This window comes from Oratosquilla oratoria, chromosome 15 (assembly GCF_046742065.1).
Source record: "Oratosquilla oratoria isolate Oo_2021 chromosome 15, ASM4674206v1, whole genome shotgun sequence".
In the NCBI taxonomy this organism is placed as follows: domain Eukaryota; kingdom Metazoa; phylum Arthropoda; class Malacostraca; order Stomatopoda; family Squillidae; genus Oratosquilla; species Oratosquilla oratoria.
Window position 1 is genome coordinate 13,374 of NC_134791.1, and position 20,852 is coordinate 34,225.

General features: G+C 40.8%; 1 protein-coding gene across 1 annotated transcript in view; it reads right to left on the bottom strand.

Annotated features, from left to right (window-relative positions):
* Window positions 1-245: 245 nt before the first annotated feature.
* The window catches only part of LOC143032989 (uncharacterized), a 62,318-nt gene continuing 41,711 nt past the window's right edge, over window positions 246-20,852 (bottom strand). Inside the window, exons 10-12 of the mRNA XM_076198183.1 lie at window positions 8,991-9,175; window positions 2,724-3,627; window positions 246-426 (exon numbers count right to left, since the gene is read on the bottom strand). Of these exons, the coding sequence (XP_076054298.1) occupies window positions 288-426; window positions 2,724-3,627; window positions 8,991-9,175 (1,228 nt within the window). The 3' untranslated portion in view covers window positions 246-287. The remainder of the gene's footprint in view (window positions 427-2,723; window positions 3,628-8,990; window positions 9,176-20,852) is intronic.

Here is a 20,852-nt window from a genome sequence, read left to right on the forward strand (position 1 = left end):
AATTCAAATCATAAGCCACAGCAAATAAGATAATCACCAGGTTTTGGAGGTGGGTAATGACATGTTTAAAGACATTTGAGTTGGGAGAAATGCCACTGAGGATGAACTTGCAAAGACATGGAAACTTGTAAAAGCCAAGGATAGGAATGAAAAGAGGACAGATGAAGTCTGCTATGTATGTTAAGTACTGTATATGTACTATCCAATCCATACAGTTACTGCTAATGCACAATCAAATTCACTAATATAAGCAAATTACAACTTCCACCCTCACACATTCTTAATCATTAATTAAATAAGATGCAACATCCTATACCTTGGCCAAGTTGTTGGGCTGGTGACATATGCAAAATCATGTCATGTGAATTTGGCTGCGATCCACCAGACTGATGACCACTACTCTGACTGCTCAGTTCATTATCTCGACTTCAAGAGAAATGTAAAAATCAATACCAAGCAAAGTTACAATGTTAAGTATTTATACATATATTTTGTTGAAGGGAGTATAAACAGCACATGTTAGGTTGCTAAGCTGTGTGCCAGAAAATACTGAAAAGATAATGAATGGTTTATAGCAGAGATGGGATTGAGACAAATATTTATCTCATCATTTACAGGAACAGAACTCCACTCACAGATTTTGATCTCCTCATTTCTATCCCCCATATATGGCTTTAAATTCATAATTTTTATTAGACTACTTCCTCTATTAAGTTATTCCAGAAGTTAATACATCTTCACTCCTTTTATTATTCTGAACACAACAATATTGTCATATTTTCATTTTTCTTTTAATGAGGGGAGATCCAGTTTTTGTACATACATATCATTACCAAAGGCTTTTTCCCCCTTACAAGGGAGGGAGCTAAAGTCAAATGCATAAATCCACTCCCACCCATTTCATCCTCACATACTCCACTCCCAATCACCACCACTCCCCTCCTTCTTTTCTTGGCTCCTCCTGGATGATGGGTCATCCCTGCATCTTGCCCACTGCACTGGGTCAGAAACAATGTGATAAAACACTGCACATCCATACCAAGGCCACTTTATTTAATCAGCAACCCTCCCTCTCTGTCCCCTCATGCAGAAAAAGAATATGGGGAGAAATCCCTTTGGGTTGCATCAAAACATCATTCACATATATTTCTCCCATCCCCCCCCCCCACCTCCCTTCCATGCATCACAATATCATCCATATACAACCATTCTCCATTCACCCCTTCTCCCTACCCTCCTCAACAAACATTACCCTTTCCCAATGCCTCTTTTAGCCCATCCATCCATCTCATCCTTGGTCACCCCCTCATATTCACTCCCCCCACCTCTGCCTTCCACACCTCCTTTATTAGTCTTTTTCACTTTCTTTCTTTCCATGTGTCCAAACCATCCCAATACTCTTCATCAAACCTATCTCCCAACTCCCTTTCCACCTCTACTCTCCTCCTTATCTCCTCATTTCTGACTCTATCCAGCCAGGCATTTCATCTCAAACACATTTAAACTTTTCCTCTCTTATGTTCCATGTTTCTGCCCTATAGCACTGTCTGCACAATTGCTCCTTTATACAATCTCCTCTTAGCATCCATTCCCAAATGTCTATTTCTCATTAAACTTTTTAATCCCCTAAGGGATTTACTTGCTTCCCTCACTCTTTATTCTACCACCACCTCCATTCCTCCCTTTCCCACCATATTCACTCCCATGCATCTAAAGCTATGGTCCTTGATAGAGAAGACTAAATTGGGATAGGAGAAACACAAGAGGATATGGAAGGAACCTTAAAAAGGAATGTTATAGAAGAGACCTGAAAAAGAACAGCTTTCCCCACAGAGTGGTGGATGATGTCTGGAACATACTAGACGAAACAATAGTATGTGCAAAAACAATACACAAACTTAAGAGCAAATAAGACATGGCAAAATACAGAGATGGGACACCACGATCATAGCTCCCCTTCCCATAAGGTACAACTAGGTAAATACATCCTCCATTTTCTCTTCCTCCCAGTTTTTGTTTCCTTCCTTCATATATTTAGTCTGGGAACAATATTTGGTTGTTGTTCTTTGATGGAAGGAAAACCCTGTGATCTTCGATGAAACTACTGCCAAATCCAAAATGTAAAACAAGACAAGAACCCCACTATTGCAAGAAGCAGCAGCCCTGGATGGGCCAGTACTTTGTCTCCAGATCTGGTCCAAAAACTCACACTATTCACATTATCACTTCTCTCCCTCTTAATCCTGTTTTTTCACATAAGGTCAGTACCCTGATGCCTTCCCTCCCACACCTAATAACAAGGACACAATAACCAACCCAAGCCCATACACATGCCCAAACAAACAAAAGCATACACTATTTAAAAAATAGTCTCAATTCAAACATAAAAAAACAATATTACAAATATTTACATACCACCTACTACATCAGCTCCCAGAGGCTCAACTCCATGTCCCCCCACCCTATCTCTCTCTGAAAGAAAGATGAGGGGGGGGGGGGCATAAAACTGGACAGGGAAGGTGGAGATGGGTAGGAGTGGGATACACATCAAACACCTTACTAGCTATATATTTGTCTTGACAGGTATTACAATTAAGGGAATAATATAAACATAAGAGGCTAGGTCTCAATTTAAAAGGTGTGTGCAGTTAACAGAAGACAAAAATGGAATGCAGTTTCCCTATTAAGGAATTAGTAAATATTTTACAACTTATTCTTCATACCTGATATAGAACTGAAAATTTGTTGCTTCTGAAATTTCAGTTTGTGGTCCTACAGTAGACAGATGGCCAGTCTGGTATCTTGGGATTAAAGTCACAGGCTGAAGTGATTCAGAAGGACAGACTCTCCTACAACTGGCTGGATGATTTGGAACAAGGAGAAAACTTCTGCCTGTAGACGATCTTGATGGATGTTGAGCATTGGCTTCATAAAAACTATTATGTGAGGATGGGTTGCTAGGGGATGGTGCATTATATATAACATTTTGAGGAAAGTTAGTAATTTCTGGGTTCTGGGGATAAAATGTTCTCATATCTTGCCATTTTCTTTTCTCAGCTTTGTGATGAAGATTGGGTACATCAACATAGTATAAAGGCTGGGTTACAAGAGAAGGTAACCACACTTCCTGAGTTGAGTCTATATTCATTTTGACCTCAGGTTCACATTTGGCCTTAATAAATGAGTTCACATTATTTGTATTATGATTTTGCAACACATTGTCAACGTCACTTAATTTACTTTGACAGCTTTCATTTACATCTTTACTTGTCTGTGAATTTGACAAAAAGTCTTTATCAAAGACTGTTGAGAAAGTATTGTTCTCTTTATCACCAACTGGATTTTTCTCACACCTTTTTAGATATTCTAATGGGTTTATTACAACTGTCTTTGAATTATTTTTCTTTAAATCTTTAATTTCTTGTTGTGGAGTATGGGGCACTGCTCCACCTGATTCAGTGCTCTGAAGTTTGTGATTCATTTTGTGTTCCTCACACTTCCTTAAGAAAGACAATGGATCAATTATCAGTGTTCTTGGACATATTGGTTCCAGCAGTCTTGAAGTCTTTGGAGTTTTGGTTAGGTGTGGGTCTGAGTGGAAGTTATTTCTTTCATTGCTATCAGTGACTGTTATAGAGAGAGAGAGAGAGAAAAAATAAAGTAAAATAAAATAATAAATAATGACTTAATAAGAATAAATACATCTATAAAAGATTTTTTCCCTTTTACGAGCCAAAAAGCAAAGGCATAAAATACACTCCCACCCATTCCATCCCCACATACTCCACCCCCATTCACTCCCTTCCTCCCTTCCTCCCTCCCACCTCGGGTCCTCCCTGCATCTCATCCATTGCTCTGGGTCAGAAGCAGCACCATAGAAAGGCTGCTTCATTAAATTGGCAACCCCCACCTTCCCGTCCCCTCATCCAGAAAAAGAGAAGACAGGAAGAAATCCCTTTGGGCTGCATCAAATTATTCTTCACACATACTCCCTCACCCCCCATCCCCCACCCACCCCCTTTCATGCATCACAGCACCATCCACACACAACCACCCTCAACTCACCCCCACCTTCTGTCTTCTTCCGTCCTTCCCCAACAGACACTCCCCTCCCTCCCAATGCCCCCCTCCCCTACCCCATCCATCCATCCCATCCCCGGTCACCCTCCCCCATGTTCACTTCTTCCACCTCTGCCTTCTACACCTCTTTCACTAATCTTTCTTCACTCACTCTTTCCATATGTCCAAACCACCCCATCTCCCAACTCCCCTCCTCACCTCCTTGTCTCTCACTCTATCCAGCCTAGCAACCCCTATCATACTTCTCAGGCACCTCATCTCAAATACATTCAAATTCCTCTTCTCTTCCTCTCCCATGCTCCATGTTTATGCCCCACACAGTGCTGTTGGCTAAATCACCCTTTTATACGATCTCCCCCAGCATCCATTCCCAAATAAAATAAGACAAATACATACATATACCAAGGGTTTTTTCCCTCCTACAAGGGAGGTAGCCAAAGTCAAAAGCATAAATCCACTCCCACCTATTTCATTCCCACATACTCCATTCCCATTCACCACTCCTCCCTCCCTCTTTTCTTGGCTCTTCCTGGATGATGGATCATCCATGCATCTCACCCAATGCCCTAGGTCAGAATCAATGTGATAAGACACAGCACATCTACATTTCATTGGCAACCCCCTCCCTCTGTCCCCTCATGCAGAAAAAGAGAAAATGGGGAGAAATCCCTTTAGGCTGCATCAAAACGTCATTCACACATACTCCCTCACCCCACCCCATCTCCCACTCGCTCCCTTCCATGCATCACAGCATCATGCATACACAACTATTCTCCACTCACCCCTATCTTCCATCTTCTCCCTTCCTTACTCAACAGACATCCCCCTCTTTCTCAATCCCCCTTTTAACCTATCCATCCATCTCATCCTCAGTTGGCCCCTCACGTTCACCACCCTCATGTTCACTCCTTCCACCTCTACCTTCCACACCTCTTTTACTAATCTTTCTTCACTCATTCTTTCCATGTGTCCAAACTATCCCAATATTCTTTCATCAACACTATCTCCCAACTCCCTTTCCACCTCTGCTCTCCTCTTCTGATCTCACTCTATCCAGCCTAGTAAACCTACCATACTTCTCAAGCTTTTCATTTCAAACACATTCAAACTCTTCATCCCTATGTTCCATGTTTCTACCCCATATAGTGTTGTCAGTACAATCATCCCTTCATACAATCTCCTCTTAGCATTCATTCCCAAATGTCTATTTCTCATTACTTTTTAATCCACCAAGGCATTTACTTGCTTCTCTCAATCTACATTCTACCTCCACCTCCACTCCTCACTTTCCCACCACATTCACCCCCAAGTATCAAAAACTATCCACTTCCTCCAGTCTCTCTCCCTTAATAATCACTTCCAATTTGCTGCCATCCTTTCCCTTGTACATCTCATCACCTTACATTTATCTTTAACTTCCTTCTTTCACAAACCTTCCCAAACTCTGTCACTAACTTCCTTAATCCCTCTGATCCTGCTACAAGTGCAGTGTCATCAGTAAACAACAACTGGCTTATCTCCCATTTTTCTCCATTTTCTTTAACCATCTCCAATCCCCAGCCCATTACCCTTGAACAGCCATGGTCACATGACACATCCCTGATGAAGTCTCACCTTTACCTCAAACCACTCTACTACTCTTGTAAAAATTCTTGGCTGTTTTCCTCCTATCCCATATATCTGCAATATCTTGTCAAAAGCCTTTTCCAAATCCATAAAGGTCCAAAAAAACATCTTTACCTTTTCCGAAAGCTTTCTCACATATCTGCCTTACCAAAAAAATCTGATCTACACAATCCCTACCTGCCCTAAACCTACACTATTCCTCCCCAATTACTCTCTCTATTCCTCTCCTAATCCTCTCAATCAAACTTTCCCATAAGCCTTCCCAACTACACTCAACAAATTGATCCCTCTGAAACTACTACACTCACATTTGTCCCCTTTTCCACCTGTAAAACAGAACTATACAGGCACTCTTCCAGTCCTCTGGTACTACCCTCTATTAGACAAACATTAAACAACCTCACCAGCCAGTCCACCATCACTGTACCTCCCTTTTTAAGACACTCTGCAACAAGGGAGGTAGCCAAAAAACAAAGGTATAAAATTTGCTCCCACCCATTTCATCCCCACATACTCCACTCCCATTCACCTCACTCCCTCCCTCTTATCTTGGCTCTTCATGGATGTTGGGTCATCCCTGCATCTTGCCCACTGCCCTGGCTCAGAAGCAGTGTTGCAAGACACAGCAAATCCATAGCAAGGCCGCTATATTTAATTGGCGACCACCCCTTCTCTGTCCCCTCATACAGAAAAAGAGAAGATGTGGAGCCCTTCAGGCCATGTCAAAATATCATTCACACATCCCTCACCCATCACCCTCTGTCCCCTCCCTTCATCCCTCAACAGACAATCCCATCCATCCCACTCCTTCCACCTCTGCCTTCCACACCTCTCCCACTAATCTTTTTTCACTTATTCTCTCTATGTATCCAAACCATCCCAATACTCTTCCATCAACCCTAACTCCTAACTGCCTTTCCACCCCTGCTCTCCTCCTCACCTCCTTGTTTCTCACTCTATCCAGCTTAGTAACCCCTACCATGCTTCACAGGCATTTCATCTCAAACACACTCAAACTCCACTTCCCTTAAGTTCCATGTCTCTGCCCCATACAGTGCCGTCTGCACAACCACACCTTCAAACAATCTTATCTCAGTATCCACTGCCAAATGTCCACCTCTCATTACACTTTTTAATCCCCATGGCACCCACTTGCCTCTCTCAATCTACATTCCTTCTCCACCTCCACTCCTCCCTTTTCTGCCACATTCACACCCAAGTACATACATATACCAAGGCTTTTTCCCCCTTACAAGGGAGGTAGCCAAAAAGGGAAAGGCATAAAATCATTTCCACCTATTCCATCCCTGAATACACTCCACACCCCTCCACCCTCCCTCTTATCTGAGCACCTCTTGGATGACGGGTCATCCCTGCACCTTGTCCGCTGCCCTGGGTCAGAAGCAGTGTCGCAAGACACAGCACATCCACGGCGATCACCCCTCTCCGTCCCCCCATTGCATAAAAGGAGAGGACGGGGAGAAATCCCTTCGGGCTGCGTCAAATTTTGCTCACACACACTACCCCACCCCCACGCCCATTCCACCTCATGCAATCACAACATTATCCATATACAACCATTCTCCATTCACCCATCTTCTGTCCTCTCCCGTCCTTCCTCAACAGACATTCCCCTCTTCCCCAAAGCCCCCTTCACCCCATCCATCCACCTCATCCTAGGACGTCCCTTCATGTTCACTCCCTCCACATCTGCCTTCCATACCTCTTTTACTAGTATTTCTTCACTCATTCTTTCCATGTGTCCAAACCATCCTAATATTCTTTCATCAACCCTACCTCCCAACTCCTTTTCCACCCCTGTTCTCCTCCTCACCTCCTCATTTCTCACTCTATCTAGCCTAGTAACCCCCATCATACTTCTCAGACACCTCATCTCAAACACATTCAAACTCCTTCTCTCTTCTTCTCTTATGTTCCATGTTTCTGCCCCATACAGTGCTGTTGGCACAATCACTCCTTCATAAAGTCTCCTCTTAGCATCCATTCCCAAATGTCTATTTCTCATTACACTCTTTAATCCACCAAGGCATTTACTCGCTTCTCTCAATCTACATTCTACCTCCACCCCCACCCCTACCCCCCACTCACACCCAAGTATCTAAAGTTATTCACTTCCTCCACTCTCTCTCTCTTAATACTCACTTCCAATTTGCTGCCACATTCTCCCCCTGCACATCCCATCACCTTACTTTTACTCACATTTATCTTCAACTTTCTTCTTTTGCACACTTTCCCAAACTCCATCACTTACTTCCCCAATCCCTCCTCTGACCCTGCCATGAGAGCAGTGTCATCAGCAAACAACTGGCTTATCTACCATCTTACTCCACCTTCCTTAACCACCTCCAATCCCTGGCCCATTACCCCTGCATTCACCTCTCATACCACCCCATCCATATATAAATTGAACAGCCAAGGTGACATAATACATCCCTAGTGAAGTCCCACCTTTTCCTCAAACCACTCACTCTCTCCATTTCTAATTCTTGTAAAAATTCTTGACTGTTCTTAACAGTCCACCTTGTCATAAGCCTTTTTCAAATCCATAAAAGTCCAAAAAACATCCTTGTCTTTTCCTTAAGCTTCCTCACACATCTGCCTTACCACAAAAATCTGATCCACACAATCCCTACCTGTCCTAAACCCACACTGTTCTTCACCAATTACTATGTTCCTCTCCTAATCCTCTTAATCAAAATCCTCCCATAAGCCTTCCCAACTACACTTAACAAACTGAAACTACTACACTCACACCTGTCCCTTTTTCCTTTGTAAAGAGGGATTATACAGGCACTTTGTAAAGTGGGATTATACAGGCACTCTAGTCCTCCAGCACTCTACCCTCTTTTAGACAAACATTAAACAACCTCATCAGCCAGTCCACCATCACTGTACATCTCTTTATTAGATAATCCACATGACACCCATCCAACTCAGGTGCCTTACCTGTTCTCATAATTTTAATAATTGTTAGTCATCTCATCTTTCCTTATTTCTTCTCCGGTTTCCTCATTCATCAATGTAATTTTCTAAGCATTTCCCACTGCAACTACCTTTCCTTCCCTAAAATACTCTGCCCATTTTCCTCCTACCACTGTCACCTCCACCTATCCTCTCCACTTGACTCACCTCCCTTTCTTCTAATTTCCTTCCAAAACATATTTTTATTACTTTCAAAAAAATTTCATACTCTTTGCCTCCTTTATAGATAAATAAATATTCTTGAATGTATTTCAGAGAAACCAATCATTTAAAAAACTTACAACACTGATGTGAATGATCTTCTACATCATTTTTCTCTTGCTTTTCTTTTCTCTCACATTCTTTCTTGCACTTCCCTTTCATCTTGACTTCTTTTATCATCTCTACCATTCCTTCACCTTCCTGTATTTCTCTGAGGTATCTTGTAATTTGACTTTTGCCAGATGGAGAACCTGAATCCCAGTGGCTGGAAAAGAAAGAAAAAATTAAAAATAAATAGATAAAATAAAATGAATAAATAAAGGAGTGATTTGTAAAAGGATGTCAAAATTACATTGTAGTATCAATAAATGTGTTAGCCTGGTTTCCTTCAGGTAACCAACAACAGCCTCTGGGTGGGTACACAAGTCACTCAGGAAAGATATATTGTGTTATGTAGGGATTATTAATGTGAATCATTGTAGTATGAGGTGTTTTGTGTTCTCTGTGTGGTGGTTGTATCTGGGGTGATTTGAATCTGTGGTCAGGCCTACTCTGTATTGGTACCATTTCAGTGCTAGATGGTGTCCTGAATGCATGCATGCAAGTGTGGTTCTTACCAGATGTGGGGCTTATTTACCTAGTTGTATTTTGCGGGAAGGGAAGCTATGCTCGTGGTGTCTGTGGGGGTTTGTTGGTGGAGTATTGAAATGGGTGGCCTTTCTTGAAGGGCTTCTTTAGTGATCTGAGTAAAGTATCTAAAGTTATTCACTTCCTCCAGTCTCTCTCCCTTAATACTCGCTTCCAATTTGCTGCCACATTCTCCCCCTGCACATCCCATCACCTTACTTTTACTCACATTTATCTTCAACTTTCTTCTTCTGCACACATTCCCAAACTCCATCACTTCCCCAATCCCTCCTCTGACCCCAGGACTGTGGAGTTGGAACACAAAACCTCCGACTCCAACTGCTCTATTTTTGGCACCACTGACTCCGACTCCGACTACAACTCCTCTTCAAGTAATTAACTGATTATGGCCTACATATTTTATAAAGTCTATTCAACACACATACACTCCAATCTTGAGTAGACTTGTATCATTATAACCAGTTTATATCAAAGAATAAAGATATATGTTATAGTGTGGCTTTCCTATGTTTGACCTCTTCATATATACTTTAAAACTGAAGTAGAGACAGATTTTTGAAAGGATATTGAAGAAAATTCAGTAAAAAAATATTCTATAATGTAAGACATTTGGAATAATATATATCTTTGCAAATATGTGATAAGTACATTTCAAAAACAAAAATACTGTACTTTATAACAAACCTAATAATAAAAAAAATATAATGGAAGATTTTTTTTTACATACAGTATATAGTTTTGCACATACAAAAAATTAAAATACTTAATAAAAGAAGTTTAGGCAAATTTCTTGAAAGGAAACAGTAAATATAGAGAAAATAAACCTTATTGATACAAGTATGGTACAAGAATGAGTGTTACAGCTGAATATGTATGATACTGAAAGATATATGTATCATACATACTTTTTGGGTATCATCATCCTTCATATGTTTTCATACCTTCTTTTGTCTTAATGTACTGAAATTACTGACACAAGTACCTCTTGGTTTAACCTCTTCAGTACGGGCCAAAATCTCGTGGGCAGCATTAGCTGCCAGACATACAATGTGTCTTAATAATACTCGCATCATAAAATATAGTCACCGCTTATATCGATCATTCTCTCTTTCACCCGTGAATTTTGATAACCATAGAAAATGTGATGAAGACAGTTTAGAGAGTATGTCATTACGCAGGGGCAACTACAATAAATATAATCAAGATGCCGATATGGCAGCCTCGCGTATCCACTTGCTCCTCATGCCGCCTACGTATGCGGCACCGTATGGAAGGGGTTAACTACATACAGGCACTCCTCGTTTAACGACCTACTCGGTAATATTTTAAACAATTATTTTAGCTCGGTATTCGTAAACAAAACACCTGTGGAAAGGCTAGGGTAAACTTACTACAGTAAATATAACAAAAGAAAAAATTAAAAGGTGTATAGACACTCAAAGTTAATAAAACACCAGGGCCTGACAGTTGGCATCATAGAATCTTAAAGGAAATGAAAAATAAGATTGCTGTTCCATTAAAGATTATTTTCAAGAAATCCGGAGATGTCCCAAGAGAATGGAAGATAGCTAACATTACACCCATAATCAAAAAAGGTGACAAAAAGAATCCAAATAACTATAGACCTATAAGTTTGACTTCAATTGTAGGAAAAATAATGGAAACTATCATCAGAGATGCTATCGAACATCATTTAGAAAGTAACCGTTTGATAAATGATAGCCAGCATGGTTTCAGACAGAAAAATTCTTGCGTGACTAACTTACTCGAATTCTACAACACAGTTATCTCGAATTATGACAAAAGAAACAATATAGATTTAATATATCTAGACTTTGCAAAAGCTTTTGATACCGTCCCACACGAAAGACTACTTACTAAATTAGCTTCGCACGGAATAAATGGTAGCCTATTAAGTTGGACTAGTAATTGGTTGAATAATTGAAAACAGAGAGTTGTTTTAAATGGAAAAACTTCTAGATGAAAAAATGTTACAAGTGGAGTTCCTCAGGCTTCCGTTCTTGGGCCACTTCTATTCATAGTATATATAAATAATACAGACCATGGACTAAAATCTACTGTTTCCAAATATGCTGATGATACAAAACTGTGCGGAATGGCAAATGATCACTTAAACCAATTAGATATTCAAGAAGATTTAGATAAATTACAGCAATGTGGTGGGGGAAACGAATACTGCCACCAAGTTTCCCACTTGGATCGTAAGAGGCGAGAAGAAAGGAACGGGGAGAGGGACTAGGCATCCTTCTCCCTGTAGCCCCAAGGGGCAGATTCCTAAAAAGCAAAGGAAAGGCATAAGGGGTGCTGGAGGGCCTCGGGCCAGCACCCTAAGGTTTGGGTCTTTTAATGTGCGTGGATGTGGTACAGATGAGAGTAAAAGGGAAGAGATAGGTAGTATGTTTGTGAGAAGAAAGTTGGATGTGTTGGCTTTGAGTGAAACTAAGTTGAAAGGGAAGGGTGAGTGTAAGTTTGGGAGTGTAAGTAGGAGGTTATCAGGAGTGAAGAGAGGGCGAGGGAGGGAAGGGGTGGCTATTCTAGTAAGTGAGGAGATAGGTAAAGGGGTAGTGGAGTGGAAGGAGGTTTCCTCAAGGATAATGTGGATGAGGGTGAAACTGGGAAAGGAGATGTGGGTCTTTGTAAGTGCATATGGGCCGGGCAGTGAGAAGAGCATGGAAGAAAGGGAGGCCTTTTGGATAGATTTAAATGAGTGCATAGAGGGTTTAGGAAGAAATGTCAATGTAATAGTACTGGGAGACCTTAATGCTAGGGTGGGAAATGGTCCAATCGATGGAGTGGTTGGGAAGTGTGGAGTTCCAGGAAAGAATCGTAGTGGAGAGTTGATGGTGGAAATGTGTCTAGAAAGAGAGTTGATGATAGCAAATACAGTGTTTTGGAAGAAAGTCAAGCATAAGTACACATGGGAGAGGGTGGTGGAGGGAAGGGTGGTAGATAGAGCGCTAATGGATTATGTAGTGGTAAATAGGATTATGATAGGAAGAGTTAAGGATGTACATGTGCTAAGGGGAGAGGGTGGGGGAATATCAGATCATTTTTTGGTGGAAGGTAAGCTGAGAGTGGAGGATAGATGGAGAAGGAGGAAAGGGACAAAAGGTAGGGAGGTTCTTAGAGTGAACTCCTTGAATGAAAAGGAAAAGGAGAAGGAGTACAAAAAGAAGCTGAAGGAGGAGTGGGAGGGAGTAAAGGATAGAGCAGAGATGGGTGTGGAGGAGGAATGGGGATGGTTCAAGGAGGGAGTCTTAAAGTGTGCAAGGATGGTGTGTGGAACAAGAAGGACAGGGGAAAATAGAAGAAAGGGTAGTGAATGGTGGGATGAGGAAACAAAGAAGGTTGTAGAAGAGAAGAAGCGAGCATTCACAGATTGGTTACAAAAGAGGACAGGGGAGTCATATGAGACGTACAAAGAAAAGAAAAGAGAAGTAAAGCAAAAGGTAAAGGAGGCAAAGAGGAGAGCAGATGTGAAATGGGGTAGGAGTATGAAAGAAAATTTTGAAAGTAATAAAAAGATGTTTTGAAAAGAAATTAAGAGAGGAAGAGGAGGCAAATCAAGTAGGGAAGAAAAGGTAAAAGGTACAGATGGAGAGTTGATAATGGAAGAGATGGCAGTGAGGGGAAGATGGGCAGAATATTTTAGGGAGTTGCTGAATGTGAAGGAGGATAGGGAAGGAAAGATAGCTGCAGTGGGAAATGCGAAGAAAATGAGAGTGATGAGTGAGGAGAATGGAGGAGAAATAAGGAAGGATGAGGTGAAGGCAGTTGTAAAGATGATGAAAGAGGTAAGGCACCTGGTCTGGATGGATGTCATGCAGAATGTCTGAAAAAGGGAGGTGCAGTGATGGTGGACTGGTTGGTGAGGTTATTTAATGTTTGCTGGAGAGAGGGTAGAGTACCGGAGGACTGGAGTAGTGCCTGTATAGTTCCTCTTTACAAGGGAAAGGGGGACAAGTGTGAATGTAGTAATTTCAGAGGGATTAGCCTGTTGAGTGTAGTAGGGAAGGCTTATGGGAGGATCTTAATTGAGAGGATTAGGAGAGGAACAGAAGGAGTAATTGGTGAGGAACAGTGTGGATTTAGGACGGGTAGAGGTTGTGTAGATCAGATCTTTGTGGTAAGACAGATATGTGAGAAAGCTATAGGAAAGGGGAAGGATGTTTTTTGGGCTTTTATGGATCTGGAAAAGGCTTATGATAGGGTAGACAGAAAGGCACTGTGGGAGGTTATGCAGATTTATGGGATAGGAGGAAAGCTTTTGGGAGCTAAGAGTTTTTATGAGAGTAGTAGAGCATGTGTTAGGATTAGAAATGGAGAGAGTGAGTGGTTTGAAGTAAAGGTGGGACTTCGTCAAGGATGCATTATGTCGCCCTGGCTGTTCAACTTATACGTGGATGGGGTGGTGCGAGAGGTGAATGCTAGGGTAGTGAGTCAGGGATTGGAGATGGTTAAAGAAAATGGAGAAAAGTGGGAGGTGAGCCAGCTCTTGTTTGCGGACGACACTGCACTTGTGGCAGGGTCTGAGGAGGGATTGAGGAAGCTGGTGGCAGAGTTTGGGAGAGTATGTGATAGAAGAAAGCTAAAGATAAATGTGGGTAAAAGTAAGGTGATGAGATGTACAAGGGGTGAAAGTGGCAGTAGACTGGAAGTGAACATTAAGGGAGAGCGACTGGAGGAAGTGGATAGTTTTAGATACTTGGGTGCAAGTGTAGAAGGAAAAGGTGGAGTGAAGGTGGAGGTAGAATGTAGATTGAGAGAAGCGAGTAAATGCCTTGGTGGTTTAAAGAGTGTAATGAGGAATAGACATTTGGGAATGGATGCTAAGAGGAGACTGTATGAAGGAGTGATTGTGCCAACAGCACTGTATGGGGCAGAAACGTGGAACATAAGAGAAGAAGAGAGAAGGAGTTTGAATGTGTTTGAGATGAGGTGTCTGAGAAGTATGGTGGGGGTTATTAGGCTGGATAGAGTGAGAAATGAGGAGGTGAGGAGGAGAACAGGGGTGAAAAAGGATTTGGGAGATAGGGTTGATGAAAGAATATTAGGATGGTTTGGACACATGGAAAGAATGAGTGAAGAAAGACTAGTAAAAGAGGTATGGAAGGCAGATGTGGAGGGAGTGAACATGAGGGGACGTCCTAGGATGAGGTGGATGGATGGGGTGAAGGGGGCTTTGGGGAAGAGGGGAATGTCTGTTGAGGAAGGAAGGGAGAGGACGGAAGACAGAGGTGAGTGGAGAATGGTTGTATATGGATGATGTTGTGACTGCATGAGGAGGAATGGGCGGGGGGGTGGGGGGTGGGGTAGTATGTGTGAGTAAATTTTGACGCAGCCCGAAGGGATTTCTCCCCGTCCTCGCCTTATATGCAAAGGGGAACGGAGAGGGGGGGTCGCCGATTAAATGAAGCGGCCTTGCTGTGGATTTACTGTGTCTTGCGACACTGTTTCTGACCCAGGGCGGTGGGCAGGGTGCAGGGATGACCCGTCATCCAGGAGGTGCTCAGATGAGAGGAAGGGTGGGAGGGGTGTGGAGTGTATTTAGGGATGAAATGGGTGGGAGTGTTTTTATGCCTTTCCCTTTTTGGCTACCTCCCTTGGAAGGGGGAAAAAGCCTTGGTATATGTATGTATGTACAATTACAAGTTATTTGGAAATTCGTTAACAAAAGTGGATAGTGAAAAAGATGTCGGTGTACTTATCAGCAACGATCTCAAATCATCTAAGCAGTGTATTTAAGCCTCTGACAAAGCAAATAAGACTCTAGGACTGATTGCGCGATCTTTTGATTTCAAAAGTCCATCACTCATTAACAAGCTATGTAAATCGTTAGTTCGTCCACATTTGGAATATGCTGTTTCCATATGGTCACTGAATCTCATTAAAGACATTGACAGACTGGAAAAAGTACAACGGCGAGCCACAAAACTGATTCCAAATATAAAAAATAAATCATACAAAAATTGACTACAACATATAAATCTGTTTTCCCTAAAAAACCGTAGACTCAGAGGTGACTTGATACAGGTCTTTAAAATTCTAAAAGGAATTGACAACATCAAAAGTGACAAAATTTTCACATTGAATGAGAATCAGACAAGAAACAATGGTCTCAAACTGTCTGGAAATAGATTCAATTTGGAAGTAGGTAGAAACAACTTTGCCAACCATGTCGTTAATGAATGGAATAAACTTCCTGCACAGGTAGTGCAATGTAGTTCAGCTCAAAGCTTTAAGAACCATTTAGATAAACACCTAAGCAAGATGCTGTAATGATTATAATTTATCTTATATTATTTGTTTTTGTTTTGTTATCATTTGTCTGTTTGATTTTCATTTATTATTAGTTATATGTCAATTTATTATTATTTACTATTTACCTGTTTGTTTATTATTTAACTATACCTATGCATTTATTTATTTTATTTGTTATTTACATTATTATAGTTTTTATTTATTAATTTATTATTATGATTTTTTTTGCATCCGACCTAGATATGGACCAAAAGGTCTCCTGTCAGCATGCTCCACCTTTGTAATCCTTTGTATGATGGGGATGGAATGGGTGGGAGTGGTTTTTATGCCTTTGTTTTTTAGCTACCTCACTTGTAAGGGGTAAAAGCCTTTGGTATGTGTATGTACACACATACACATACCAAGGCTTTTTCCCCCTTACAAGGGAGGTAGCCAAAAAGGAAAAGGCATAAAACCATTCCCACCCATTCCATCCCTAAATACACTCCACACCCCTCCACCCTCCTTATTATCTTAGCACCTCCTGGATGACGGGTAATCCCTGCACCGTGTCCGCTGCCCTGGGTCAAAGGCGGTGTCGCAAGACACAGCACATCCACAGCAAGGCTACTTCATTAAATCGGCGACCCCCACTCTCTGTACCCCCATGTAGAAAAGGAGATGGGGAGAAATCCCTTTGGGCTGCGTCAAATTTTGCTCACACATACTACCTCACACCCCATCCCCCCACCCATTCCACCTCATGCATCACAGCATCATCCATATACAACCATTCTCCATTCACCTGTCTTCTGTCCTCTCCCATCCTTCCTCAACAGACATTCCCCTCTTCCTCAGAGCCCCCTTCACCCCATCCATCCATCTCATCCTAGGACGCCCCCTCATGTTCACTCATATGTATGTACCTCCCTTATAAAGGGGAATAAAGCCCTTGGTACAGTGAGACCTCTTATTAAGGGACATTAATTAGCTGTGTTTGGGGTGTTTTTGCTGTGTTTTCGGTGTTTTTGGTGTTGTTCTTTAGTATGTGCAATCACTATACCACCCAAAAACCACTCCAAAACACCGAAAACACAGCGAAAACACCACAAACACAGCTAATTAACGTCCGTTAATGAGAGGTCTCACTGTGTACAAATGTTCAAATGTTCTTCTAATAAATCCTACTATTTGGTGGGCAGTTTTTGCAGCTTTTGTACAATGGAGAGCTGGTTATAGATCCTTAGATATTATGACACCTTTTTCTTTTTCTTGATCTGAATTCTGAAGCTGATTACCATTCATGGAATAATTGTTGGAGTTGTTTTTGTTGCCTATACACAAAATTTTACATTTGTTGTACCACTTAACTAAACAATCTATGTAAGGCTGTGGTTGATCCCTATTTGCTGCACTACTGATTTTACTAACAATTTTAATGTCATTCATAATTTTTTATATTTTACAAACCAGACAACCTATCCACACCATTTACATACATCAAAAGAGAACTGGACCAAGCACAAATCCCTGAGGAACACCACTCACTACATCACACCAGTCAGATGAATTTCCATTGAATATAACCCGTTGTTCTCTATCAGCCAATCTTCAACCCGATGCCATGTATTTACCTAGTTGTATTTTACGGGATGGGAGCTATGCTCGTAGTGACCCGTTTTTATATCTCTCCACATCCAGTTATTCTTGAAATCATGTATGGTTCTGGCATTCACTGTATCTCTATTCAGTTTGTTCCAGACATCAATCACTCTGTGTGGGAAGCTATTTTTTTCAGGTCTCTTCTGTAACTGTCTTTCTTTAGTTTCTTTTCGTGTCCTCTTGTTTCTCTTTTGTCTCATTTTAATAGGTTGTCTCTATCGAGAACTTCCATCCCTTTCATAATTCTGAAAATGGTCAACAAATCGCCTTTTTCCCTTCTCTGCTCTAGTGTTGACAGCTGTAATTTCTCCAATCTTTGTTCATATATCAGATTAGATAGTGTACATACATACATATACCAAGGCTTTTTCCCCCTTCCAAGGGAGGTAGCCAAAAAGGGAAAGGCATAAAAACACTCCCACCCATTTCATCCCTAAATACACTCCACACCCCTCCCACCCTCCCTCTCATCTGAGCACCTCCTGGATGACGGGTCATCCCTGCACCTTGCCCACCGCCCTGGGTCAGATGCAGTGTCGCAAGACACAGCACATCCACAGCAAGTGGATGTGTGGGTGCCATTTTTGTCGCTGCTCTTTAGATTCTTTCTAATTTTCTTATGTTTTTTGTTGTTATTTGTGCCCACATTGGTACAGCATATTCTAATTTCTCTCTTATCAGTGTAACAATTATTTTCTTAACCATCTCCTCATCCATGTAATCAAAGGCCACTTTCACTAATCTTGATAAGTTGAAGTCTCCAAATAATTTATTTACATGTTTCTCAGGTGTCAAGTCACTAAAGATGATTACTCCTAGGTACCTCTCTGAGTTTACTTTTTTGACTTCTTTGTTTCCAATTGAATATCTTCCCGAAACTCTATTTTTACCTCTTCCAAATTCCATTATGCTACATTTCTTGATGTTGAAGTTCATTTTGTGTCTCCGGCTCCATTCCCATACTTTATCCAGGTCATCTTGCAGCGATCTGCAATCTTCTTCTGTTTTCATTCTCTTGAGTAATTTGGCATCATCAGCAAAAAAGTTCATGTAACAATCTACTCCTTCATCCATATCATTTATGTATATGACAAACATTAAAGGAGCCAAAACAGAGTAGGACAGGAAGTTGAGGCTTTCGGACCATCAATAGGAAAAGAAAGCCTCCATGAAGAAACCAATGATAATGAGACAAGGCTAGCATCACTTGCCTTAAGTAATAATCTAGTCATAGGAGGAACATACTTTCAACATAAGAACATACATAAAGAGACTTGGGTATCACCAGATGGACATACTAGAAACCAAATTGACCATATAATAATCAATAGAAAACACAGAAATGCATTGCAGGATGTAAGAAGCTACAGAGGAGCAGATTGCAACACTGACCACTTCCTGGTTCTGGGAAGGATTAGAGCTAAACTATCAATAAAGAAATCGACACCAGGGGAAAAGAGGAAAATATTTGATTTAGAAAGACTGAAGGAACCAGAAGTAAAGGATAATTTTCAGCTGAAATTAATCAATAGGTTCAGAATATTGGATATTTTAGAAGAAGAAACAGAAGAGAAAAGTGTAAATCAGACCTGGGAAGACATGTCAAACATAGTAAGAGAAGTGGCCGAGCAGGAAATTGGTTTCGCACCTAAAGAAAGAAGGAATCATTGGTTTGATAATGAATGTAAGGCAGCACTAGAAGAAAGGAATAGAGCAAGGCAACAGGTAATAGGACAACAAAGTAACGAGGTACAGAGAGAGAATTACAGACTAAAGAAAATAGAGGCAAATAGGATATTAAAAAAAAAAAGAGACAAGCTTTTCATAAGGAAGTAGAGAATATCGAAAGAAATAGGCATGGAGGAAAAATAAGACAATTTTATCAGGGAATAAAAAAAATAAGAACTGGGTACCAAGCTAGAGAGAGAATGATAAAAAATAAGAATGGAGAAATAATAGCAGGAGAGGCAGAAGTGATGGAAATATGGAAGGAACACTTTGAAGAATTATCAAATCCGACAATGGAAAACAACCCAAACAACAATGATAATCGAAATATCCAAGGACCAGAAAAAAAGATGCCCGAAATATCTTTCGAGGAAGTTAAACGAGCAGTTAAACATTTAAGAAACAATAAAAGCCCTAACAAAGATGGAATACCATCAGAAATATGGAAAGGAGGGGGAGATTTTTTAACGAAAAGACTACACCGACTGATGAAAATAATTTGGGCAAAAGAAAGCATACCAGATAGCTGGAGGGAATAATCGTCCCAATACACAAAAAATGCGATAAGTTAGAGTGCACAAACTACAGAGGAATAAGCCTACTATCAACTGCATATAAAGTTTTCACCAAGATATTGTATAACAGAATGGAAGAATACATGGAGCATATAGTAGGAGAGTACCAATGCGGCTTTAGAAGAGGGAGGTCAACAACAGATCAAATTTTTGTTATAAGACAACTTATAGAAAAGTATTGGGAATATGATAGGGAACAACTACACCTGTTCATCGATTTTAAACAGGCTTATGATAGAGTGAGCAGAACATCTCTGTGGAAAATAATGGAAGAATTAGGAATACCACACAAGTACATCAGATTAACAAGAGCATGCTATGAAAACACAAATAGCGTAGTGAGATGTGGGAGTAAAACTACATCACCTTTTCAGATAGGAGATGGCTTAAAACAAGGATGCATACTCTCACCACTGTTATTTAATCTGGCAATGGAAAAAATAATCAGAGTTAGTATGAATAGGAGAGACGAAGGAATAAAATTGGAAGATATAACCATAAAACTATTAGCATATGCTGACGACATTGACATCATGATAGAGAATCAAACAGAAATGGAAAAACTGGCGGCACTCTTTAAAGAAGCTGCAGAAAGTGTTGGACTCAAGATCAATGAAAGCAAAACAAAGATAATGAAGGTAGCAAGAGAGTCTAATCTGCCAGAAAGGGTTCAGATTGCGGGGATGGACATAGTGTTAAAGATTTTAAATACTTAGGAGTAAAGGTGACCAATGACGGAAGAATGAAACAGGAAGTGGAAGCCAGAATCGGAGCAGGAAATCGATGTTACTACAGCCTAATAGAATTGTTTAAAAAAAGGTCAATATCAAGAACAACAAAACTGAGACTGTACAACTCAATAGTGAGACCTGTTATACTGTACGGCTGCAAAGCATGGGCCCTTACAAAAGCTATGGAGAAGAAGTTTGAAATTCTTGAAAATAAGATTTTACGGAGAATTTTAGGACCTGTGTATGACAACCAAATGCAAGAATGGAGGATAAGACACAACTGGGAAATTCGAGAACAAACAAAACAACCCCATATTAAAAATGTAATAAGATTAAA